At 42.7% G+C, this 27001-nt stretch overlaps 2 protein-coding genes across 9 annotated transcripts in view; both read right to left on the bottom strand.

The window, feature by feature from the left end:
- VPS35L (VPS35 endosomal protein sorting factor like) overlaps window positions 1-11285 on the bottom strand; it is a 110780-nt gene extending 99495 nt beyond the window's left edge. The window contains exons 1-3 of the mRNA XM_046666205.1: window positions 11234-11285; window positions 4323-4422; window positions 1625-1792 (exon numbers count right to left, since the gene is read on the bottom strand). Of these exons, the coding sequence (XP_046522161.1) occupies window positions 1625-1792; window positions 4323-4422; window positions 11234-11250 (285 nt within the window). The 5' untranslated portion in view covers window positions 11251-11285. The remainder of the gene's footprint in view (window positions 1-1624; window positions 1793-4322; window positions 4423-11233) is intronic.
- Window positions 11286-12597: 1312 nt separating this feature from the next.
- CCP110 (centriolar coiled-coil protein 110) overlaps window positions 12598-27001 on the bottom strand; it is a 25124-nt gene continuing 10720 nt past the window's right edge. For 4 of the 8 annotated variants that reach the window (XM_046668107.1, XM_046668109.1, XM_046668108.1 and 1 more), the window contains 12 exons: window positions 25610-26974; window positions 23284-23414; window positions 22336-22513; window positions 21646-21785; window positions 21271-21387; window positions 20610-20711; window positions 20313-20429; window positions 18814-18887; window positions 18198-18260; window positions 17948-18084; window positions 17471-17530; window positions 12598-14504 (listed from right to left, as the gene is read on the bottom strand). In XM_046668107.1, the coding sequence (XP_046524063.1) occupies window positions 14452-14504; window positions 17471-17530; window positions 17948-18084; window positions 18198-18260; window positions 18814-18887; window positions 20313-20429; window positions 20610-20711; window positions 21271-21387; window positions 21646-21785; window positions 22336-22513; window positions 23284-23414; window positions 25610-26974 (2537 nt within the window). In that variant the 3' untranslated portion in view covers window positions 12598-14451. Of the gene's footprint in view, window positions 14505-16890; window positions 16977-17470; window positions 17531-17713; window positions 18085-18197; window positions 18261-18813; window positions 18888-20312; window positions 20430-20609; window positions 20712-21270; window positions 21388-21645; window positions 21786-22335; window positions 22514-23283; window positions 23415-25609; window positions 26975-27001 lie in introns of those variants that run through there. The other 4 variants (XR_006889508.1, XM_046668111.1, XM_046668112.1 and 1 more) reach the window with 4 other exon arrangements.

Below are 27001 nucleotides of genomic sequence, written 5' to 3'. Positions count from 1 at the left end.
TAAAGTAGAGGAAGATGGGCACGGATGTTAGCTCAGGGCCAGTCTTCCTCAGCAAAAAGAGAAGGATTGGCAGCAGATGTTAGCTCAGGGCTAATCTTCCTCAAAAAAAAAAAGAAAGAAATTAAAAAAATAAATAAATAAATAAATAAAATCAAAGGAAGGCAAACTGAAAGAGATCATTTTCCAACAAGGAGAAAGGCAAAGAGTTAAACTGACTGATAATATCCATGTTGGCAAGGATGAAGGGAGACAGGCCCTCTGAAACACTGCTGGTGGGCATACATATAAATTGGCGAGGACTTTCTGGAGAACAATTTGGCAGCAGCCATCAAAACCTTAAATACACATTGCCTTAACTCAGCAATGAACTTCCAAGAAGTTACCCTGCAGAAATCCTGGCACGTATGCACCAAGATGCATGCATGTTCAAGGACCAGCGCACCACTGTCTATACCAGCAAACACCGGGAACAGTCTGTGTGTCCATCATTAGAGGAATGGTGAATTCAAGTAGATAACGCCTATTCTTCAGGATACAACGCAGCGGTTCAAAATAACGTTGTTCTATAAGTACTAATATGGAAAGTTCTCCAAGACATATAGTCAAGTTAAGAAAATATATATAAATATAGTTCAATTTATGTAAAAAAAAAAAAAAAGTAGAGATGTATGCACTGCCAGCACAGAATGATGGTCGAGAGTGTGGATTCAGAAGTCAGACTGGCCGGGTTTGACTTGCAGGATAGATGCGACTAAGCATCTCTATTCCTCCATGTGGGCCCCTTTAAATGAGGATTATAATACCTCTCTCACGAGGTTTAGTAAGAGAACTAAACTCAGAAAGTACCTGCCACACAGTAAGCTCATACTACTACCGTTGTTAGTACTTATATATGAGTATGTACATAAATGCTAAGAAATTACTGTCATAAATACCTATGAAATCACAAAGGAAAAGTACAGAAGAACACACATTACTCTGTTAACACTGATGACCTCCAGGGTGGCTAACAGAATAAAGAGAATTGATCAATAGGACTTCATCTGTAATGTTTGACTCTTACATAAATAATTAGTGAATTACTTATGTAATTACACAAAAATAAATCCAAGGGCTGGGCTGGTGGCATAGCAGTTAAGATCACATGCTCTGCTTCAGCGGCCCAGGGTTCATGGGTTTGGATCCTGGGCACAGACCTGAACATCACTCATCAGGACATGCTGTGGCAGCAACCCCCATACGAAAGAGAGGAAGACTGGCACAGATGTTAGCTCAGGGACAATCTTCTTCAGCAAAAAAAAAGAAAGAAAGAAAGAAAGAAAGAAAGAAAAAGGAAAAAAAAAATCCAAAAGAAAGAATTATAAAAAGAGTAAAGTTAAAACAAAGAATTTTAAAATGTTTTAAAAAAAAAAGGAAGAAGCTTCCAGGATCCACAGCAGCCTCTCACCGGCAGCGTCATTCTCTATAAGCAGTACCCTGTGGATGTGTGGATTATTCAAACTGTTACAACGAGAATGCGCCCATGCCTTACTTGTGCAATCTGAAAACAAAAAGATGAGAAAGCCCCACCCCCACACCCGCAGGACCGACCAGCAGCTGGACGACTGCTGGTGGGGTGTGTTACCGTGGCAGCCGCCGTGGCTGTGGGGTCAGCAGTGGCTGCGAACATGGAGAGGGGGTCGGTCCCATCCAAGACACTGCTCAGCGGGTCCACCACGGAGCTGGAGGAAGAGGAGGACGTGGAAGATGTGCTTCCTTTCCGGCTCACTTTCTTTGTCTTTGACTCTGTGACCTGTGGGGAAAACTCGTGGACGTAAACGATAGTCTCCTCTGACTTTTCCCAATGACACGCTCAAACGGGGTGTCCCTCATTCTGTTAGTTCAACCAACCTTTCCTTGCAGCAGGGACACTTACTTTTTGTGACAAATTGACTTGACTCAGAACCCCAGCTGTCAGAGAAGGTTAGGGTCAGGAAGGAAGAGACGGGGCCATCACGATTTAGAAGGTGGTGAGCTAACTGCAGTCTTGTGGGGCCTTCTTACTCCAAGTGTGGTCCCTGGACAAGAAGCATCCACATCACCTGGGAGCTTACACAACATGTAGCATCTCGAGCCCCACCCCAGACCGACTGCATCAGAATGCGCGTCTTGCAGCAGTGGTCCAGGCAGGGTCATGAACCTAAGATCCCAGGGCCACCGTACTCTGAAGACAGCCTCAGTGGCTCTGCACGGCCATCTCATCTCGCAAAGCAGTGAACGCCCAGCCGCTTCCTTTCTGGAGAACTTCTCACTGTGCCTCATCCTGGTGTTGGTGCTGAGGGCGGGTGGGGTGTTGGGGTATGAAGCCATGTTTTTGTTCCACCGGCCCCATCCCTTCCTGACTTCAGATGACGAACAGGGTGAAACCCTGAGCCAAGGGGATCCCACCAGAGTCTCCCTGCCGAAAATTCAGGATCCACATCCAGAGGGCTAGTGGGCTCCACTCCTTTTGAAATGAGGAAGCTACGAAAACCCAGGGCCTGAGGGACAGCGATGGACGCTTTGGGCACGCATCCGTGGGGAAGCAGAGAAAACCCTCTTGAGAGAAAAAGAGAGAGGAGGGTGTAACAACAAAGAGAGAGTGTTGGATAAAGGAGGATCTGAGGGGCCTTTGTCCCTGGTTCCTGGAAGGGAGACCAAGTCCTTGGAGTGGCTGGTATTCCTGAACCCCTCGATCACACCTGAGTTTACGCTAATGAGATGACAAAGCACGGGGACCGGTCACAAGAAAGACCAACCACGTGATTAGAGGCTTGGGGCTTTGCGCCAGCTGATATCAGCCTGACCTTAGGGGTGGGGAGGGAGGCTGGGGACCAAGTTCAATCACGTGGCCAAGGAATCACTCAATCACACCTACGTAATAAAACCCCAATAACAAGTCTGGACACCAAAGCTCAAGGGAGATTCCCAGCTGGTGAACACACGACACGCTGCAAGGTGATGCACCCTGATTCCATGGGCAGAGGGCGTGGACGCTCTGCATTCGGGACCCCCCCCAGACCGCGCCCTGTGTGTCTCTTCATTTGGTTGGTCTTCATTCGCATTCTTTATAAGGAAACTGTAAACATAAGTATGGCGTTTTCCTGAGTTCTCTGAGTTGTTCTAGCAAATTATCAAACCCTAGGAGGTCTTGGGAAATCCTTGGATTTGTAGTCAGTCGGTCAGAAGTGCAGGTGGCCTGGGGACCATTTGCAGCTGGTGTCTGAAGTGAGGGCAGTCTTACTGAAGACCCTTCCCTAAACCGGTAGGGTCTGACCCTAACTCTGGGCAACTGGGCAAAGCTCCTCCCACGGAGGCACGTTTGTCGTCTTTTCTCTGCCTGGCATCCATTCCTTCCTTTCTGAGGCTCAACAGGCCAAATTTTCTTCGGGAAGGCAGCCCTCCCCGACTCTCAGCTCCTGCAGGCCTGGTGGGATGGGCTCTGCTCCCAGTTTCCCAGGTGGGCACTGGCCCCATCCCAGTCAGCGTATTCTCTAGCCCGGTCACCAGGGCTGGTTCAGGGAAGGACACACAACCCAACCAGGTAAATGAAAATTGCTGAAGAGAATGTCCCTGCAGTTGTGTTGCTGAGCCAGCAGGCTGTGAGCTCGGAGCCGCTGCAGCTAGCCTGTTACCACATGGGGAGCGAGTTCCTGGGAACGCAACCCACTCATTAGTGGGTCAGCCACAGCCACAGGAGCCCCTGGGGATCTGAGGGGCCCTGGGAGGCCGAAGCTCGGCCTTGTGACCTCCTGCTTTCCGTAATTGCCTCTGTGTGCTCTCAGGTCCTCTGCTATTGAGAAATTTTAGGTCCTCGGTATCCACTGGCATCTGTCCCTCAAGCTCGTTTCCACCCGTGCTGGCCACCGCATGGCTGCTATCACTTACTAATAAAGAGTGCTTACCCAGAAGAGAGGACCACCTCATCTCTCGCCTGATTTTGTCCTGTTTTGTTTCTTTAAATAATCTCACAGATAGACTAAGATGCTATTCAGGACAGCACCCTGTGCTGGTAAGTAGAGGATTCTTAATATTCCAAACAGACCAATGAAAAAGCAAGATGTATTTTGTTCACACCTCCACATCAGGAACAAGGGCATCCCATACTCATGACCACCTCACTAATACGAGAAAGGGAGAATAAAAATGATGGAGGGTGAGGCCAACATCACAAAAATGGGACAGGGAACAAACTGGTTGATTGAAACATGCAAAGAGACTACCACTGGCAAAATGGAAAGACCCAGGAATACCGCCTGCAATTTTCTGGAACATCAGTTAGAGAGGCCCCTGGCAAAACTTACAGTTATGGGCTTCAATGGGTGATAGTCTCCAAACTCCAGCGGTACAGCCTCCAACCGGCATGATGCAAATTCAGCCTTGTAGTTCCTATGCCTGGAATGCCTGGTGAACAGCAAAACCCAGAAACCAGTCAGTTGATGGGGATAAGCAACACACTAAACACTGTTTGCTGAGACTTCCTCAGTGATGAGGTAGTTTATAGGGGAATGGTATTTCTACCAAGACCAGCAAGAAAGAATAAATAAATTTGTTTAACAATCCATTGGAAGCTCCAAGGAGCTGCCAAGGCATACAGGACCTGCGAGGCCAGACAGCAGAACGGAGGGAAGCTCACAGAGGGGAACCGAGTGTTCCTCACCCAGCTCTCCCTCACAGCATCGACTCATCCTGGCACAGGACAAGAGGGCAAAGCTGGGCAGAGGGCGGCTGAGGAACCGCCAAGAGCTCTAAGGAACCTCACAGGGCTGGAGAGAGAAGTTAGGGCCAGGGCTGTCGAGACAGCCGGGCTTGAAGGAAGAGCTTCTGAAGAAGGGAGGGCAGAGAAGTGAAAATCCTGGCCTGGCCTCCCCTCAAAGTACTGGCCGATTAAGCTGTGTAGAGCAGGAGAAAAAGCCAGGCAGAAAGCAGAGGAAGAGCAGATGGTTTTCATCAGTTTTGCGGGGGTTAACAAATGAGATGGAAGATGAAAGGGGAGAGAGGATACTCCCCACATTGAAGCACGGAGAGGAAAAGAGATGGGGAGCACAGAAGAGTGGAGAAGACAAAGGGACACAAAGAAAAGGTCTAACACACATACATCTGGAACCCAGAGGAGAGGAGAGAAAGGATGGATGGGAGCAGCATCTGAAGAGATGGCAGCTGAAATTCTTCTCAAACCAAAGAAAGACATCAACCTACAGAGTCAAGAAACACTCGTGCCCCAAGCACAAAAACCAAACAGAAACAACCACACTTAGGGCCTCCAAGGTAAAACGGCTAAAAACTAAAGAGAGGGGGTGTCTTAGGAGAAAAGGGAAACATTATTTTCAAAGGACAACAGTAAGATTATTATCTCAGCACAGAGAGGAGAGCCAGAAGACAAAGGAATGACACCTTTAAAGTACGTGCTGAAAGAAGATAATAGCCAACCAAGAATTCCACACCTAGTGAAACGCTCCTTCAAACACAAGGGCAAAAGAAAGGAGTTCCCAGTCAAAGAAAAGTCAGCAGCAGCAGCAGCAGAACCACGTTTTAAATTAAAAAAAAAAAAATGTTAAAGGAAAATAATTCCAGTTGAAAGCAAAAGATATGTATAGATATTTAGTTACATATATATGTAAATACATAACATATATACATAACATAACATATACTACAGAGTAACAAAAGAAAGGTGTGGGTAAAACTAAATGAATATTGACTGCAGAAAATAGTTTATAGAGTTCAAAATACATGTAGAGTTAAAATCGTGACAACGAGAACATAAAAGGCAAGAGAGGTGCTGTGGTCCGGAAGTTTGTGTGCCTCCAAAATCCACAGATTGAAATCGTAACCCCCAAAGGCAACAGTACATGGAAGCGGGGCCTTTGGGAGGTACTAAATCACGAGGGTGGAGCCCTCTAAACGGGATTAGTGCCCGTATACAAGAGGCTCTGGAGAGCCCCCTCATCACATTCACCACGTGAGGTCACAGCGAGAACGCCCAGGACATGACCCAGGAGGAGGGCCTTCTCCTGGCCGTGCTGGCACCACGACCCCAGATGTCCTGTCTCCAGGACTGTGAGAAATAAAGTCTTCTTGTTTATAAGTTGCCCAGTCTGCGGTACTTTGCTGTAGCAGCCCAAACAGACTGAGATAGGAAACTGGTACCAAGAGCAGGGTGCTGCTGCAGCAAACACCTGAAGGCGTGGAAGCGGATGCTGGCAGAAGCCAGAGTCCCGAGGCACAAGCTGCAGAGAGCTGCTGCTGCAATGAACTGTTCGGGGCTGCTCCAGCCAGGGCTCAGAGGAAGAGGGCAGCTGCAGAGAGCTTCGACCTTCTCCCATCGTACCTAAGCAGTTGTGAAGAGAACGTGGCATAAATAGGGGCGGCAGAGCCATTCTCTTGAGGCCTCAGACGGAAACTGGAGGAAAAGTGATCCTTGTTTTAAATGGCTGAACTGTGTCTGTGTCCTAGTGTTTCGTGCAAGGTAAAACTTGCGAGCCATGAAACTACAATTTGGCTGAAGAAATTTCTAAGCAGAGTGTTGAAGGAGTGGCTTTGCTTTTCTTGAATGCTTATGGTAACACTGGAGAAGAGAGAAAGGATGTAAAGATGGAATGGCTAATCAAAAGGGAAAGAGAACTTGAATATTCGGAAAATTCTCAGCCTGTCCATATTGAAAGAAATAAGAAAATGTGTTCATTGGGACTAGCCCTCCCATCATTGGGGTGCCAGAGCCAGTGGGCCACTGCTGCCACCTCACACTGGGGGCTCACTCCCCGAATCCCAGCACCCCAATCCTCAGCCACCCCAGGTGTCATGAATAACATTTCGTCTTTAAGAAGAGACATGGGCAGGTCCCATTTGCAAAATATCATCTTCCAGAAAAACAGCTTTTCTGGGCACACAGAACAATTCCTCCCTCCCCACCCGGCTTTAGGGAAAACAGCAGCTCAAACAGCAGAAGAAGCCAGGCACTTTGTCCCTTGGCCTTGACATCCCCTGAATTCAGCCCTCCCCACCCACAACCCCATTCCGAGCGTCATGACTTCACTAATCTCTGCAGGCAACACTAGCAGCCAGATCTAACTGTGCCACGCAATTAGTCAGCTCTCCCCAATATCCCCCACTAATCCAGAAACCCAATCCAGCACAAAAGAACTGAGCTCCCATGTCATCTCGCTTCTATCCCTTTCTAAATACACTTGGCTTTGAGTGCTGGAGAGGAGAAAGGCTACTTACCCATAGGGAGCAGCCTCTCCTTCTACTTCCTTTGTAAAGGAAAATCCTGCCACAACATATGTCTACTACCTCCGGGTTACATTTTACAAAATATACACTGTCTTTCCCTCCCAAAATATTGCAATTGAAGTCATTTATGAAATATTCTTCCAAACTCTTTTTAATATGCTATCGGCCAATTCTTGATTTACAAGACAAAATGCCCAATAAATAAATTGGAATCATCGTCAGCAACAGCCATAATGGAGTTTTAAAAATCAAATTACTTTTTTCCTCCTTTCAGATCACTCTTAATCAGTTGCCAAGAAAAATAGAATTTTGCAAAGTTAATTTCACAGAATGAGTAGAAATGTAATCTGACCTGAAATTCAGTTGCAAATGTGTTTTTCATCCCTAAAATAATTATTAAATCAATCAACAGCTGAGAAAGGCACTGTTATCAAAACAGCAATATGGCTTGATACACAATTAAATAATAGTTCTCATTTGTTCTGTGCTTATATACCAGGATCCAGGCCAACCCCTTTACCCCCATTTCCTCATTCAATCAATCCTATGAGGTAGGTACGAGGATTATGCCCATTTCTCAGATGGAGAAGCTGAGGCTGTTACTGTGGTGCTATCTTGGGAGAGGCGAGCAAGTGATAGAGACAGGTGTAGACAGAGGCAGCCTGTCTCTGAGATTCAGCAGTTCTATAGATCATCTGGAGGTCAACTGGAGAACGTGAGAAATTAAGCAATTGTCTTTTTTTTTTTAAAGGACCAAGTTTTGAAATGATTTTTTAAAAAACGTTTGGGGGGAGGGAATTCTTTGAGGAAAAAATACTGCTTCCAGAAAAACCTTAAAAAAAAGGAAACATTTACCGTTCCTGAAAATCCATGTCAAATTGCTATATTTTGATTTTTCTATCACTTCTTCCATGATTTTCTCAAATCTGCTCTCTGCTCCCTAGCGCTCCCTGCAGTTTGGGATGTTAAAGCATCTTCTGCAATGTTTAGGTCTTTGGGAAGGACAACAGTGACCTCCGGTGGGCATTTTCTCAAAAATCCTGTTTTTCCTGCTAACAGCTGATACAGCTGGTAAAAATCCCCCATAATCCCAGCTCCCAGCCATGCAAAAGGCTCGTCTGGCTCTGCAGCAGTGGCCACAGAAAAAAAGGCCAACGTTTCACACCCCCATTCCTGGCTGGGTCTAGCCCCTGGCTACCCGAAGCGTGGTCCAGAGGTCACCAGCAAGGGCATCACCTTGGGAGGGTTGAAATACCCCAGACCTACAGAATCAGCATCTGCACTTCAACAAAATCCCCAGGTGATTTAGGCACGTTAAAGGGTGACAACTCCCTAGTTTTAAATTATTTGCATCTGATAATATGGATACACATAAATTCCATTACCAGTTTTCAAATTAATTTCCTTATACTGGAAATGCCAAAATCTACTAAATGCTTCTTGTCAGCTTTTTTAATTCTCAAGTGATTTTTTAATTACTAATGACATAATCCAGCCACAGTTTTTTCTCCCACAATCACAATATATCCTCCCCCCCAAAAAAGTGCTAAAACAATGTAGAAATTGTGACTCCAAAGAGTAGTATTTTTTTTTTAAGATTTTACTTTTTTTCTTTTTGTCCCCAAAAGCCCCCCGGTACATAGTTGTGTATTTTTAGTTGTGGGTCCTTCTAGTTGTGGCACGTGGGACGCTGCCTCAGCATGGCTTGGTGAGCAGTGCCATGTCCACACCCAGGATTCGAACTGGTGAAACCCTGGACAGCCGAAGCAGAGTGCATGCGAGCTTCACCACTAGGCCACAGGGCCGGCCCCCAAAGAGTAGTATTTTAAAATGTGCTATTACCACAGGGCTGGACAGGAAATGTGATCCATGATGTACCAGACATCTTGCATGTTAGGCCAGGCCGAAATATATCAGACATGACAAAAAAGTGTGACAAGAGGGAGCCTGGAGGGACGCATGACAATGCAGCGGGACCTGGGGAGCCCCGCAAACCAGAAACCTCAGCCCGGGAGCCAGACTGGAGGAGGTCCAGCTGACAGTCAGAATTAAAATCACTGGCTCTGGGGGGGCTGGGCCCACAGCCTAGTGGTTAAGTTTGGTGTGCTCCACTTCAGCAGCCTAGGTTCCTGGCTTCAGATCCAGGGCACGGACCTATACTATTCGTCAGCCATGCTGTGGTGGTGACCCACATACAAAATAGAGGAAGACTGACACAGATGTTAGCTCAGGGCCAATCTTCCTCAGCAAAAATAAATAATAAAAAAATATATATATATATATATATATATATTGCAAGCTCTAGGCTCCAACTCAGCTCTCCTTACTGGCTGTAAGACTTTAAATGGCTTCATCTCTCTGCCTCCATTTCCTCATCTGAAAAATGGGGTTGTTATGAGGGTTAAATGAGATGTTGTACATTAAGCTCCTAGCACATTGATAAATGTCCAACTTAATGACCGAAACACTTTTCTCCTATGTGGGCCTCCTCAGTTTCCTCATTGATTCATAAATATTACTGAGCACCTACTCTCTGCCAAGCTTCAGGCCAGGCACTGGGGATACAATGATGGTTAAAACTCAGCCCTTTAATTTAAGGAACACGCGTAGCGGGGAGACAAAGATGAGCACGCAATACCACCCACAGAAACGTCTAGAGGAGAGCCAGATTAGAAACTTCGGAGACCCTAGATGCTAAAAGGCTTATGGCACTTCTCTGTTTGTTATTTAAAGTAAAAATACCAAAAACAAAAATGGACTGGGGCGCAGAGACTAAAGGGAGCATCTTCCTGGATTTTCTGAGGACCAAATTCCAGGTAAGTTCATTGAAGCCAGATGCTGCTCACGTTTTCGTGTTTAAGCCTTAATGACTCCTTAAAAGGTGCTCCGCGTGACAAAGTCAAAGCAAACAGCGCAGACGCGCCGGGTGGTACCCAACCCTGATTTAGCGCGTCATCGCTTTTGAAGATGACGCTTAAAGAGTTAGGCAGGTGAAGGGAATGGGGAAGACAGCTGCTGATAAACCAGGAGTTTGGATCTGATTATTTCTAAGGTCTAGGGCTGTATATTCTCTCCTTTGCTCGCTCGCTCATTCATTCATTGTAAACCACTTCACATCATTTGGAAAGATCAGAATATTATCCGTGTTTCTGAGACGCAGCGGCGAGCTCACGTCCCCGGACAGTTCCACTCTCACCATCACAACTTGCTCGAGTTTCTCACCCTCGTGGCTCCCGCTGGAGCCTGAAGCTCTGATCACTCCCAGCCACTCCAGCCACGAGAGCCCCGCCAGGCCTGTCAGCCTTGGCATCCGCCACTCCCTCGTGCTTGGTGAGCTCCTATTCATCCTCCAAAACCCAATTTAAGGCTGTTCCTATCTGAAGTCTTCCCCGAGGCCCCAGGAAGGTCGTGCCTCATCCCAATGCCTTCTTTGGACATCCTTCTATTGCGTGTGTGTGCTTCACAAACTGTCAGCTCCGAGGAGCAGGTCTGAGGACTCTGCATGACCGGTGCCCAACGCAGAGCCCTGCACAGAGCAGGACGGAGGGCGGCCATTGCACAGATGAGAAAAGCAAGTCTGCTCTAGATAAACTGAGTCGCTCGGGGACAGTCAGGTCCCCCGAGTCACCCAGACTCGGAGCGGAGACCACCTTCTCTGCACGCAGCGCCCACCGAGCCCGCGCCACTGCGGCCGGGGGACTGGAGGCCTCGGTAGGGAAGGAACGGACGCAGAGGGCGCGGGAGGCGCGGGGACAGGGTGGCCCGGAGAGAACCGGGCTCCCACCGGGCGGCTTCAGGGAGCGCCTGTGACCCGGAGTAGCAGCCGGGGACTCGGCGGTCAAGACGCCCGGAGTCGGGAGGAGACGCCACCACCAGCCAACAGAGGGCAGTTCACAGTCACACAGTCACCCTCGCAGAGACAGAGACCCAGGGACGGTAAGGCGAGCCCCTCCCGACAGCCCACCCGCCGCTGCTTCCTTACCAGGGAAAGACGGCCATCTTGCCGGTCACATGACCGCGCCTTCTGGGGCCGCCGGTCCTGAGCTCCCTTCCAGGCCCCGCCCTGCCCCGGCCGCCATGATTGTGAGGGGCAGTCGCCCTCCCGCAGAGCCCACGCCGCGCCGCCCGCCGGCGCCATGATTGAGAGGGGCAGGCGCCAGACCGCAGAGCCCAGGCTGCGCCGTCCGTCGGTGCCATGATTGTGAGGGGCAAGCTCCCACCCGCAGAGCCCAGGCTGCACCGTCCTCGGCGCCATGACTGAGAGGGGCAGGCGCCCTCCCGCAGAGCCCAGGCCGCGCCGTCCGCCGGCGCCATGATTATGAGGGGCAGACGTCGGTCCGGGAGACTGGCCGCCCCGCTTCTGTGCGCTGTGATCGTGAACGGCGCTTGGCCGCCTAGCCCATCCGCGCCCTCGGAGGGCGGAGAAGAATCGAGACATGGGCGGAGCGAGAAGGCCAGCGGCGGCTGCGGGTGGGAGGGGTGTCTCTGGGGCTCGGCCTGCGGCGGTTTCGCGCCGAATTCGCAGTTTGACTTGGGGAAGCCCCGCCCCGCCCGCCGCTTTCCCCTCTGTGCATCCCGACGTTAGGCGCTTCCGGCGCCCCCTCTGCTGCCTGCCCCGGGGGTCTCTAGACGTCCGCAGTGGCCCTTAATAGAGAACGCATTCCAACTCCGTTTGCTTATTTTTTAAATAACTATTACTTTTAATTTGGCGGGGGGGGGGGGGGGGGGGGACGTGTGGTTGTTCATGGGACAGTGACACCTGTTAGAAAAGTTCTTCTCCAGAAGGGGTCCTTGTGTTCAGCTCAGTCTGAGTAATACGGAGTTCCCAGTCGTGTCCACTATTCCCAACGTGAGATGAACACGAGACGAAGGGCGGCCACAGGAAGGTGAGTGGCTCTTCCCACGCTGCCCAGCAGATTATCACATGCAGTGTCTCCTCAGTAAGAGGTGAAAATGAGCTTTTTACTATACTCACATTAGATGATTAGGCAGTAACGAGATGGATTTTTAAAGCTGTGCAAACTAGCAGCTTTGAGCTTCAACCTTAGCATTCTCTCCCATACGCTTCTAGCTCTTAAGAACCTAAGACATTTCCAGCTCTAGTGAATTTTACCTGCTGAAAAGTCCAACTCGTGCAAAATCAAATGCTGGACTAAGCATTGGTATAGGTTACATATTAAATAGGAGGACGGACATACCTTTCATGGGGCTTTTAATGGTAAAAAATGATCATATCACAGTATTAACGTTTTGGCCAGATACCTTTCAGTATCTATCCCTTAATGGTCCTTTCCTTGGGAAATAAAAAAGATCAAACTAGATTTCCTTTAAGATGAAAAGTTTATTTTGCCTTTTGCCTAGAAGCAAAACTAATGGAAATTAAAGTACAAAAATAAATACAATTTACATTAATGGACATTCCACTCAAAGTAAAAATAACAAAAATAATATATATAAATAAAAATCCATTAAAAGCACAAAACAATGTCTGGCACTTTTATTAGAAAAAGCTGAGAACATAAAAAAATGTGTAAAATACACGTTTTTATCTTTAAATTAAAAAAACCTCAAATTTCTCATCCTTAATCTAAAACTAGTTTTCACCTCCAAAACATACTATTTGTTTTAACTAATTTGTATTAGTGTACACAAAAGTTTTAGCATCTATCTTTCTTACTGGAAAGACCCACATTGATATGGGTAAGCTGTGTCCTGAGTTCTCCAAATGATAAAGCACAATTTATCATATTAAGAAGGTAATTTGATATACTTTGCCTACAAATAAAAAATTGGTAACTCAGATATTTTTGACTGTCTTCCAATTTTCTCGTTCATTCATTCAATAAATGATACATCTGAATGAAGAAAATCAAGTTTACACCCAGAGTAGATTATCTTCTGTCTACAGCTGAATGTAAAAGTTAAATTTCAAATAGAATAGAAACTCAGAGAAAACAATCTTTATCTCCACATTCTTAAAAGGCCATTAAGAATATATATAGTCTGCATTTTCAAAATACCAGTATCTTTTTAAAATTCAAGTTAGAAAGATTAAATGCACACATTTCGATTTTATGTGAGAAGCACAAAGCCCTTTTTGGAAATGCTAAGATAAATTAACAGTAACAGTCTCTTTCATAAAATCACGTTCCCTTGGTAGCATTTTTTGGTTTATGTTTTAAATCAATAAGTTAGTGATGAAAAACCTTAAACATCAGTGCCTCTTAAGTAATGCAGAATTTCAACTAGACAGTATTTCTATCCCATTTGAAAATATGAATTTATATTATATAGCCCTTTATTCTCTCCTAAATCAAGCATGCTAGAAAGAGCAGACTATGAAGAAACAAAATACACATACTAAATAGAAAATATAACTACATGCAACGTTATTCTATTTTACAGAAATGGATGTAATGATGCATTTCTAAGTGCTACTACATTCAAGAAGATTGTGCTGTCTTCTCCAAATCTGTTACCTTCCACAGAAAGATTTTATAATTTAGTAGAAATGTTTCTAAGAGTAACACACATTAAACCTAACATTTCTGTAAGACATGTTGTTGAGAGGAATGTGTACTTGGGAACAAAATGGTGACCCCCAGCTAAGTCTATGGTAAATTTCAGGTGGACCACAATCAGCAGGCAAGGGTTTATCCTATAAGGTATACTCTAAGTCCAAACATATGAAGACGGAGAGATTAATCAGTTTTTTAAAGTTAGAAACCAGGAAAAAACATTCTTGTGCAATAATTTCCCCTCCAATAGAACAGTATCTAATTTGTTTATCAAATTCAGCAATCAGTATGCAGAGATGAATGAAATTTATATTTCAGAACTTATTTATAATTTATCACACATTTTCAATATTTTATAGAAATAAACCCAAATATCCTTTACAAAAAGTTTCTCGGCAGAGATCTGGGTACATAAAACAAAGATGTTTGTACAGGTTAAGCACAGAATTGGGTCAGTTACTAAATACTAATTTGTCTTCACCCAAACCTAATATGAAGAGGAAAATGCAGGTGTGGGGAAGGAATTAGCCAGACTGACCCAAATTATCCAGATACTTGCTCAGCCGTTTGACGTCACCTCGCCTGTGTCACCAGAGTCCAGGGTTGAATAAAAAGTCTTGGGCAGGGAAAAGAATACAGATGATAACCCTTCCCCTTTTTTATCCTAATGAATGTTGTCTTCTTAAATTGTCGCAACATTTGGCCGCTTTCTTTGGATTTTTCCTGCATATACTCCTAAAAAACAGAGCAAAACTACTATTATTTCTCAATGTTAGTTTTTCTATAATGATACCATCTAATGAGAGCTTCCTATGTACCAGGCACGAGCTAAGCAATATACATTGTCATAGTTAATCCCTACATAAAATAATCCTGAGGTAGAAGTTGTCACCACTATTTTAAGGATAATAAAAGTGAGACATAGGAGACTAAGTCACCTGCCTAGGTAACAGAGCTAGAAGAGACTTGAGAACCCAATTCCACCTAATTTGTTGTTTTACTTAACCGTTTTGCATTACTGCATCCTACTCTGCTTTAATTAGTGGTTTCTGAATCTCACTATAAACTCGAGTCAAGCCCAAAACATCAAATGAGTGAATATGTTTTAAAACATATGAGATCAGAGATTGCAATTTCATTTGTAAAAAACTATAAACAAGTTTAAGTGCTTTGCAGCAAACTTTAACTCCTGAGAATTCTACTTCAGTCTAACAGTATGATATTCTAGCATCATAACAAAAATGAGTTTTCTATAAATTGCTTAATAAAGGGTTTGTTTTCCATGTAGATCAAATCGAAGCATAATTTCAGATTTGTTTGAAACATAATCCAGGCCGTTAAAAATCTAAGCAGGAAAGAATAATCTTTTCAAGAGCAACTATGGATCCCTATGTTGGGATCATAGCTAGAATTTTAATCATCATATCCCAAATTTTCAGTCTATGTAAAAGAATAAAATTCTTTAGTCTTTTTCAATTGCCTAAATATGCAATCATGTATAAATAAGTCTTTAGAAAAAATAGGAAAGAATTTTTGTACTTGTTTAGGTACATATTAACTGTACATGTTAACTCAAGGGTCAAGTTCATTTGTATTAATAATTATGTTGCAAGGCAATAAAACCACAATAGTTCTACATACTGAACTTCATTGTACATATTAACCGCAATGACTTCCTGTCCATCCTTTACACTGTTGAGTATTATGAATAGAAAACAGGAGTTGCTATTTTGCTTATAGGTTCACAAGTGACAAAGAGTGGAGATGAAATGCATGAGAAAAGAACGTGGAGAGTAGTCGCTGTAGAAATAGATAATATGAGGCAAAACAATAGTAATTCTTCAATGATTTGCCAACTAGCTAGAATTTATCACAATATACAACACTAACATGGGGAAAAAATTGAAAATGTCTTAAAATTCCACATAATTTGACAAGCAACAGATCTGGTGTTTGGTCTGAGTTCTTCCAAAGGTTATCTTTCAAAGCAGCTATTCTGACTACCTCTGGAATAAGTAGGATCTTCAACTATGTAATTCCCTTTAAAACAGCCCCACTGACTGTCACTCAGTGACTTCCAGAAGATGCCCTTTTCAATTATCTTCTATATATGCAACATTATGAATTAAATTCACTATCTACATGCAAAAGGTAGCAGTCATTTCAAAGTTATGATCAATATCTTCTTCCCTCTTTGAGTTTATGTGAACAAATGGCAATAACATGAAAACATTTCTTAAGTTGATTGTTCCCTCCTAATTTGAAGGCAATCACTTAGTAATAAAAGCTCTAAAATATGCCTAATTGTATATTAATAAGATTAGAATTGATTAAAGATTTAATCTTCACTGCCTGGTGATTAATTTAGGTTTCTTTTAAATGTTTAGAAAGCAATATTGTTAAAGGAAAGCATTTTGAAAGTATTTTTAATAGATCACAATTTTTGGTGAGCTTATCAAAGCGTCTTAACAACGATACCTAAAAAACATTAAAACATTAGCTTAAGGGTTTTGCATTAGCTCAACACTGAATTTGTCTTCTTGCCACCATAAATAGAATTTAAAATTCCATTTTTAGTTTAGCCCTTAAATAATCTTCAATGAACATAAAGAGAAACTTAGCTCAAGCTTCTTACTGAGTAACAAATTAAGGAAAAAAAAAAAAGGAAACTAACCCCCTCCCACCTGGCATATTCACACATGATCTTGTGGTCAGAGGGAGAAATTTTTCCATCCCTTATGTGCAGACACAAATATTACGGGATGATACACTTCCCCAAAGCTGAGCAGAGATGCAGAGACTTCGGCATCATATGACTATTACATTTTACTCATTTATACAAAGGTTTCTGAATTAAGCATGTGTAATTCCTCAAATTTTTCAGATTAAAAAATACAGTGTTTCCTTGGAATTATTACAGAAATCAACACTGGAACCACAGTTTTACTAAGATCTCCTGACTGCCATGAAATACTAACACAAACGATCAGCAGCAGCCTGTGAATATGCCAAAATCATGGTGGCAAGGAAGACAAGCTCTCCCGCTCGCGTGGCCTGCGCTGGGGGCAGCGTGTGCACTTCCTCCTGTCGGACGGGCTTCAGGAACTCACTTGCTACACACCTGAACCAGGCGCTCTGTTAGGCACTCTGCTCTGTGAAGACTTCTGTCTATTCTGCACAACCCCCTTCACTGATGTCTTAGGGGTTCTAATTGAATATAAAAAAGTTAATAAGTCACTTGCATTAAGGTCTAAAGGTTCAACATTCAAAGAAAGCAACCACAGCGCATCAACCGTTCAAAGCGCAAAGCAGCTGGAGAGCACTTCCGTCCATGCGCGCGCACGGCGAGGCACCTGCGCCTCTGCTCCAGCAGGAGACCACACCCACGGCTCACACTTGGTGAGAGAGTCGCCTTGGTGATGCTGAACTTACTATATGGATGTTTGTGACATTTAATGAGCAAAATGGTATGAAATGAAAAGTAAAAACATGCCAACATAAGATGATAATTAAAATATAATACACAACAGTACACCAGTTATCTTTGAACACAAAACTTTAGAAAGATCTTTCTAATGCTATAAAACACATCACATTTGGAAAGCAGTTATCCTTTACATAAAGAGTACAAAATTATTTCCCCCCCCAAAGCTAATCTTGATGTGAATATTCTTATACGCCCGTGTGTGTCGCAGTCTTACCCTTGTCTACTAAGCAGCCTGTGACCAGGCGCATTCTGTCCTTGGTTTGGCTGAAGGATTCTGTTGATGAAGTAAATAAAAAATTAATTCCACAGGATACATTCAGGTTCTCCCCCATTTTCTTTCAGTAGATAAAACATGATAGCAGTAAGGTGGAAGTCATCTATGCAATGATACGGCCGATATAACATCACAAAGCAAACTGATTAAAACGTATTAACGTGGTACTTATATTTTGCTTACCAAGAGCCCAAACCATAGGTTTTTATCAGGAAAGAGATGTCCAATTTAAGTATTAATCCTTGTGCTTTCAGATAATATATACTTTACAAAAGCCAACTTTTCCTTTGAAACGTCTGAGAGAAGAAACATCACTCTTGTAAGAGTAGGAAACGGGTCAGAAATATTAAGCGAGCTTTCTAAGGTTTTCCAGTAAGTATCAAACACCCCATGGCTTGGACTGGATTCAGGACATACGGGGCTCAAATTTCCGCCAGAGACAGCACATCCTCCAGAAAGCTCCAGGAACATCTGGCCTGACGTGTGACAAGGGACACGACCAGGTGTTAACACGGATCCTGACCCTTGGATCCTCCAGCTCAGCAGGGAGTGCTCTATTGAAGTAAAGTAGAACAAAGCCAACATAAAGTAGGCTGGGGACTTATAAGGTTCTTTTCTTCAAAAATAGAAAAATAGCCTCTCATTGAAACTAAGTGATTTTTCTTACCTTGTTTCAGAAGGATTTTGTTTAACCAGAAATTTCTTATTTGGCATCCCCATTTCAGCAGCTCTAACACAATATAAAAATAAGGACACACAAATAATGTATTCAGAAACAGGGGAAAAACATGCTTACAAATGTGACACAGGATGACAGAAACAAATCATCACTTAAAGTTGGTGTGCTCCTGAGAGACCTGTGCTAAGCATTCTAAGGGCTACTTTCAAGAAAGAAGAGTTTTAATGAGATAGTTATTAGGATATTCTTTGCATTAAGTTTTCCTCCCATGAAGTCTTTAGGATATTAAAAAAAGAACATACTTGAAGGATATAAAATTAACATTGAACATAAGGATTATTTTTAAGACTGGCTGTTACACAAGTTGAACGTTGTCAGATTTATTCATCTAAAGATGAAATCACATTTTACCACCTGATTTTAATAAAACTCTTTATATAAAAAAGGATTACTATCAGCTCAGTTGCAGAAAAGTTAACTGTTCTTTATTTATAATTTGAATATACCAACAGACCAACAGATGACTAAAATCGACTGGTTTGATAATAATTTAATTAATTAATATTAAATTAGATTAAATAAGCATAACATGAAAAAAACTTACTTCATGAACTTCTTCCTATCAAGAGACTTCTGTGTTGCAGCTGAAAGAGCCACTCGTGGACTTTTCATTTTATCCTTGAAAATACAAAAGCAACACACAGCTCTAGTGGTACCAGTAATACCACTAAATTCTAGCATAGGATGATGTCAGATACATGGAAAAGCTTCTCTTACTAGCATTTTGAATTTTAACTTAGTCTTTATAATTAAAGCAGTCTGGTTTTTAAAAATTAAAATTATTTTTTCCAATGAAATAATATAAATTTGGCTTGTTTTTATTTTGTCAACCACACTAAGATCCTTGATTCAAACCACAGGTCTCCAACACTCTGATCTATTTCAAATTAATTTGGAGCCTGTTTTCTAACTCCGATTTCCAAAAAAGGCAACATACACAAGATAGTTTCAAGAAAACTCAATCAGGAGAAGCTGATAGTTTTTTATAAGCCATCTAAGCCACATTCAAAGCATCAACTCCAGTCACAAAACAGTATGTAATTCTTTCATCAATTTCTTTTAAATCTGTCTACGGCTTTAACTGTTGCTGGTTATCCTGGGAATTACCTGTGCTTAAGAATTGTAGGAAGGGTGCTACAAATCAACAAAGAATGACATTTACTATCAGTTACCCCAAACTCAGAAGAACCTCATTGTGAAATAACAAAAAAATATATATATTAGTCTTTGCCCGTGGTTCCTAATAAAATTTGGTCTTTGACCTGGGTCCCTGATCCAGAGCTCCTAAATCCCTAGGAATTTCCTGGGTGATAGGAGCATCTTTTATTCTAATGAGGCAACTTTTGCTGGCCTCCCAGATGGGGGCTATTCACCAGAAAGACTACGCACGATTAGAAGCTGGGAACTTTCAGCCTCAACCCCTTATGTTCCAGGGTTAGGAGAGGGGCTAGAGACTGAGTTAATGATCCATTATGCCCAGGTAATGAAGCCTCATAAAAACCCTTGAGTATAGGGTTCAGAGAGCTTCCACATTAGTGAACACATCCATGTCTCAGGAAGGTGGCGCCCCCAACTCCATGGGGACAGAAGCTCCAGCCCTCAGGACCCTCCGACCTTGCCCTCTGCATCTCTTCATCTGGCTGCTCATCTGTATCCTTTGTTATATCCTTTGTTATACAATAAACCAGTAGATGTAAGTGTTTCCCTGAGTTCTGTGAGCCATGCTAGAAAATTATCTAGCACAAGAGGGTCATGGGAACCCTGATTGATAGCCGGTCCGTCAGAAGTAAAGGTGACAACCTGGGACTTGCGAGTAGCGTCTGAAGTGGGGGCAGTCTTGGGGGACTGCTTCAACTTGCAGGATCTGACACTATCTCCAGATAGATAGTATCAGAACTGGACCAAACAGTAGGACACCCGGCTGACGTGGGAGAATTGGTCGGTGTGGGGAAAAAAACCAGGCATCTGGTGTCAGAAGTATTCTGTGAGTGTAGAATAGAGTTTTTCTTTTTCACCCATTCATTTAAAAATCCTAGAACGTACCAATTGCCTGAGCATTTTCTCTTTGCGAACTTCTCGATCGTGATGTAGAATGGACATCCTTTCAGCTGCATCCATTACAAAGAATATGTCATGAATACCGTACAGGGCAGCTCGCAACTATGTTCAAAAGAAAACATTGTACCCATTTAAAAAGATGAGGTTAGGGTTCAGTCAGTTTACGTACATTTTTATTTAGAGAAAAAGGTTAAAGTTTCAAGTGAAACCTATTTTCAGTGGCTAAGTGAAGGGAGAGAAAACATTTCCCTTTCCTGACGCCTTCGGGACGTGTGCATTTACCTGGGCGAACACTCTCTCCTGAAGAGAAGCATCTTGCGCTGAAACGACTCCTCTCTTCAACGGTGCTTCTGACTGAAAACTTCTTATGAATTCCATAGTATCCTGGAAGAAGAAATGTGCCTTCAAAACCATTTTTCTAGAAAGATTCATGATCACTTGAGTTTCCTGTGTTCTTTTTCTCAGTCATTCCAAAATTACTAAGAACACAAAACTATTACCTATCAGAAGTCAAACAGCGCCCACTTTAAAGTGAGACAAAAATATACAACTTTATTTACATATTTTTTAAATTATCTGAATGAGCTTCATAATCAGATTTCTAAAACTTCTTAAATTACAGTGACTAAAAAACGTTTGATCTGGGGCCGGCCTGGTAGCATGGTGGTTAAGTCTGTGCTCTCTGCTTTGGCAGCCCAGAGTTAATAGGTTCAGATCCCGGGGGCGGACCTACATGCCACTCATCAAGCCATGCTGTGGTGGTGACCCACATACACAACAGAGGAAGACTGGCACAGTTGTTAGCTCAGGGCCAATCTCACCAAAAAAAGAAAAAAAACTTTGATCTGTCTAAATTCTGAACTTATTTGTCAACTCAGCTGTCATAAGACTGAAAGAAACTGAGACAGGAGTGAAATACAATGATTTACAACAATCTCCTTACTTTCACAGTTTGTCGGAGTTGCTTTAGCTTATCTGTCTGCATGAGCCGACGAGTAAGAAATCCTTTAGCCACTGCGGTGATTTTGTTAAATTTTGCTTGTACTTCTGGACTGAAACCCTAGAAGAAATAAGTTAGACATAGTCTTTTAAGAATCTGAGCATTATACTCAAGCTTGTTTTTCTTTCTATTACAATGAACTCAGTTCTTCTACAGATTTATGCTCTGTGTAGTTTCATCTGTAATAATATCTAAGCTATTTGATGTATGCAGAAATATTCATGCTCATTTGTAAACCTAAGATAATGTAGCTCTTTAAAAAAATTAGATCGACAGATAGACAGAAGACAGACATAATACAGCATTAAGTTTGCCCACCTGAGACCATTTAGGTTTGGCCCTTCCAAAAGGCCTTGTTACTGAGAGTTTGGTCAAGCCACTTGTTGATGATGCCCAGAGGTAGAACGGCGCTTCACTTACAGAACCAAAGCTGTGTTGTAGGGCAGAATTTGTGAAACCTAGAGAAATACACATATAGCCTTATGCAAAATAATCAGAATATGCAGAACACCCAAGTAAACACTTATGCCACTCACTAAGAACAACAACTGCCTCTGAAACTGGTCCACATGAAATATTTATGGGCTTTAAGCTTAGGCATCAGATGGATCTTTTCAACACAAACAGCATCTCAGGATAATTGAAGATGTGAAGATAAGCCCTTACTGGGACTGGGGAATTAGATGTAATTCAAGATCACCTGGGAGACAGCAAACTGTGTTTTCTCTCGAAGCATATCACTGCTGCATGAATGAACAACGCCTGGGCTCTGAGTCAAATTTCCTGATATTTTCCCTGCTAAGGTGCTTTTCTCATGAACACCTGCTCGCCGGTTTTGGATCAGTTGCTATCATTTCATTTTTCACTAGTTAATCAGCAGCTGGCAAATAGCAGTGGGCTGGACATGGAATTACTTAAAGACAGGAACTACAATTTTAAAGTGTGCCAAATAAGATAGCTGACCATAGGATAATTTTTTAAAACGGAAAAGGATTTTTAAATATTTACCAGAACTATTTGAATTTGAAGTATGGAGTGAGTCCACTTGAGACAGCATTGTATCTAGCAAACCAGAGTCATTTATTTTTCTCCATTCTAACTCCACCGCATTGTTAATATCCAATTCAGATGTTTCTGCTGCAATCACCTTCTTCTCTTTTAACATCTTCTCTTGTTCTTCTATTTCCTGTAGATTAACAGCGCACTATAACATCCTGGATCTTTGGTTTAATTATATCCCCAAACAGTATCATTTTAGGCTTAGCTAAAAGTATGTGTAATTATAAGTAAATTATTACTTCAAGTATTCCTCCCTCAAATAAAATTGACAATTTATTTGCTTGTAAAATGTGAAACATTAAGTATGATACTCTTAGAACAAGTGTCCTTCCTTTTACAATACACTCTTGCAGAAGGTATATTTCAGCATCTATTTATAAAATACTTTTTAAAAATATTAAAACTTTTGGGGCTGGCCCCGTGGCCGAGTGGTTAAGTTTGCGCGCTCCGCTGCAGGCGGCCCAGTGTTTCGTTGGTTCGAATCCTGGGCGCGGACATGACACTGCTCATCAAACCATGCTGAGGCGGCGTCCCACATACCACAACTAGAAGGACCCACAACGAAGAATATACAACTATGTACTGGGGAGGGCTTTGGGGAGAAAAAGGAAAAAATAAAAAAAAATCTTTAAAAAAAAAAAATTAAAACTTTTAAATCAAGGATTCAATAAAGTATTCTTTTGATAAATTATGCATTCATTTCTAGATAAGGATCTAAATATTAAACTTCACATTCTGGCAAGAAAAATACTATCCATGTATCAAAATCAATAAGCCCCTTAGATTAAAACATACAGGGGAAAAAATTACAAGTATCCGATATGTCACCAAAAGTCACAGGCATGCCCAGCTAGATTCCACCTACCAGCCCCACGTGCCGAGACGGTACTTCCTCACCTTTTGCAATCTCTCCTGTTCCCTTTCCTGCTCGGCTATGAGGAGTGACAACTGCTGGGCATGCTGTTCTTCCAGTCTCTTCCGCATTTCTTCAAAAGCGAAGATCTTGCTTTTTAATATCTCCTCACCTTCTGCAAAGAAACATGCCCCCTCAAATTTAGAAAATGTACTGCACGTCTAACGTCTGATGTTTTATACCATCAATTTACATTATGCACGCGACCAGAGAGTATCCTGGATCTGACACGATACAATCAAGACAGGCAGGTCCCCACTCGGAACCCTTCTCCTTTGCCACTCCTCTTATTTCACGCTGCCAGATAAAGGCCAGCATGTCATCATCCTTACCCACTCACTCAACAGATCCCAACCTGATCTGAACTGATGGAGCCAACACTATACGTTCAGTCAACATTCTCCTTACTCCACTCAACTTCAAGACGAGACTCTCGTCTGCTTCTCACCTCTAGTTATTCTTCTGACCCCTGTCCTTCTCCAGGATCTCCGGTATTACAGCGTGTAGTTTTGCTCTATGTTGATTTTTTAAATAAATGTTCTTTTGATAGTGTAAAGCTTCTCAGCTTGAGGTTCCAAAAAAGACTGGATATTAAAATTACAGATATTTTAATTACTAAAAATTTAAGTGATTATGACTTGGCAACTTACTGAGTAGAAAGTGGTGAGACCCTTTGAGATGTTGAAATACCAAGTATCACACAGATGTAGCTCACGTATATTTATGGATCCATTATAACTCAACTAAATCCAAAGAATCATTCCTTCCAAATATACGGTCAACGATTTTCGTTGAAGAGAAGTCTATTATATTGGTCCTACTGCCACGGTATTCCACAATTTGTTCCTAAATACATTTTATTCAGTTCCAACAATCTGCATTTGTTCCTGCAAATTTTTCACAGGCAAAGCGGCCTGGAAAAGCAGGAGTAGAATGATAACCTTCAGCAAGAAAGGAAAAAGCCCCTCAGCTCCACCACTCACTGATGGCAGGAGGCCAGTCAGCTCTGCCTTAAGAACTTGATAAACAAGCACCTGTCCAGGAACCCCCCTCCCGAGAGGGGCGCCCTGAACCACAGGCTGCTCTCAGCACACTGCACTGCCTCCCTGCCCACTTTGGCGGCAACCTGGCTGCCTCCAGGACTGACCCCATCTCACATGCACTGGCCTTGCTCTTACTAAAGCATGGCCAGAACTGCCACTGGGCTGGTTTTGTGTGCTGCTGGTACGCACTGAGACAGCCTCTAGCCATGCTATGTTGTCTACTTGGGAAATCCAAGTTGGCTCCCCAAGTATCACCTGTCGTTTTTATTCGAGTTCTTATAAAGTTGCACAGGTTTTAAATGGTCTGCCTCAACCCCATTTTTCCTATAAACCCTGTTATTTTTTGTGTGCAATTTTGCAGAATGTGAAAGTTTTTTTCAGGAAGATATAAATCACAGTAGAGCTGAAATGTCTGTCTAAGAACTTAATTTACTCAATTTATATGTCTTCCATATCAGTAATGAAGAATGACGAACTGTGACAACAAAGTAAGGAGTAATAAAGAAGAAAGACATGTATATTAACCTGCTGTTAATATAACACTAGATGCAACAAAGAAATTTGCGATAATTTATATCAATAAAGACACTGTTCTTGAAACACTACTCACAGAACCTTATTTGTGATATTTTCTCTAATAATTTGATGTTAAAGGGTTTACTGAAGAGCCAACTACATGAAGATTTCATTACAAGTGAAAGGACAAACTGAGGAAAATATTAGACACCATAGTTCAAATGGAAGACATCGTAGCAATACACTGGATTAAAACTATGAGTGACATTTCAAGCAAGAACTCCTTCCTCTAGTCATTAACAATACTCTCCATGAGTGGTTGGGTTCACGTGCTCCACTGCAGCAGCCAGGGGTTTCGCCGGTTCGAATCCTGGGCACAGACATGGCACTGCTCACGAGGCCATGCTGAGGTGGCATCCCATATGCCACAACTAGAAGGACCTACAACTATGTACCAGGGGACTTTGGGGAGAAAAAGGAAAAAATTAAAATCTTAAGGAAAAAAAATACTCTCTCTAATACCAAGTGGACGTGAAAGATTCATAATTTATAAAAGAAAATCCTTTAAGAAAACCTATCAAATGTCAATAAACTGTAGCTAATTACACACTCTCTAAGATAAATGAAATTAAGTACCCTGATGAACAGATGAAGATAATTACCATTATTTTGCAAAATATCAACTAAAAGTATTAAATAAAGGTGCCATCTGCTAGGCAGGTAGGTATCAAATACTTCAAAGTTTCCTTACCTTTGAAACTACTTTCTATCATTTTATTTTTGTTGATGTAGACAGATCCCTTAGGGTATCTCTTTTCTGGCAAATGTTGCTTTTCCTGTTCAGCTATTCCAGCTGTTATGACATAAGGGCAGTTTTCTTTTTGCAAACTATCAACATCTAAATCAAGCCTCCGTTTAACTTTCTCAAAACTATTATCCAAAAGTTGTTCATTTCCACAAGACACTGTCGGGGTGTCCAGCTGCTGTCTGGTATTCTGGTTTTGCATCAGTAAAGGCGATGGGTTTTTTACATCATAAGACTTGTTCAGTTCCATCTGTAAATTGCAGTTTTTCCCTAACGCACTGGCTGATTTGAGCCCACTCGTGCTTCCAAAGTTTTGACTCGCTGGACACTGACTGGTGGCATACGGCTCGTGCAACCTTGGCATCGCAGTACAGCTACCGTCCATTTTGTGTGGTCCTCCCCCATCAGATGTTAACTGACCTTCCAGGATAGCAAGTCCATGGATAACTTTATTTTCTAATTGATTTCCCGAAGGCTGACATACCTGGTTTGATTTCCCTAAAACCATTTCCTGTATGGCTTCAGACGTATTTTTGCTGGCATAAACCTTGCTTGGACAAACTCCTGCTAAATCAACCGGTAGTTTTGGCACAGTTTCGGGTACGTTTGTTTTTTCATCGGTATGGTCGACAACTAAGTCCACTGCCTGTTCTCTTCCTTTAGGACTTAATTCACAGGCATTTATCGGGTTATTTATGAGAATATGACATGCTGATGAAGGCCTAGAACGCCTCCGGTGCATTTTGGGACTCAGGCTTGGCTCTGGACTAGGTAATTTGACATATGAACCAGTAAGACTTTTGAGAACATTATTTTCAGTAACAAAAGTGGGAACGAGTTTAAAATCAGGATCCGGATCAGTTCGTATAGGCAGATCCACTTTAGAAAAGCTCCCTGAAGCTGACGCATTCCTGCTGCCTGCCGGAGCGGAAGCACCTTGGAGAAGAACGTTTGACTCATTAAGGCTTGGTTTGTCAGGAACCACTGAGCCACAGTGCCTGCCTATCAACTGGGCCTTCTCCTTTATGCAATCACTCACTTTAACAGCACCGTTTTCTTTGTCTGACTGACTCTCGTTAACACTCCTCTTTGCACTACTTCTCAGACTGCGTATAGATTGTTCTCTTTCTATATATTCCTTTGACTTTTTCATCAGGTTCTGAAGACTTATCATGTAGGGATCTGGAGTAACTTCTTCCAAAAGCAATGGATCCTGTGCTCCATTTGCTGGAAAGAGACCATCAGAAGTCGGAGTCTCTTGGGGGGCTGCTGAGGTCTTCAGAGAAGCTTCGTTTTCTGTGTGGCTAATACCTGAACTATCACATGGCTTCAGAGAAG

The sequence above is a fragment of the Equus quagga genome, chromosome 7 (genome assembly GCF_021613505.1).
Source record: "Equus quagga isolate Etosha38 chromosome 7, UCLA_HA_Equagga_1.0, whole genome shotgun sequence".
Classification (NCBI taxonomy): Eukaryota; Metazoa; Chordata; class Mammalia; order Perissodactyla; family Equidae; genus Equus; species Equus quagga.
Note: the sequence above shows the minus strand (reverse complement) of the source record. Positions and strands in the feature narration are given on the sequence as shown.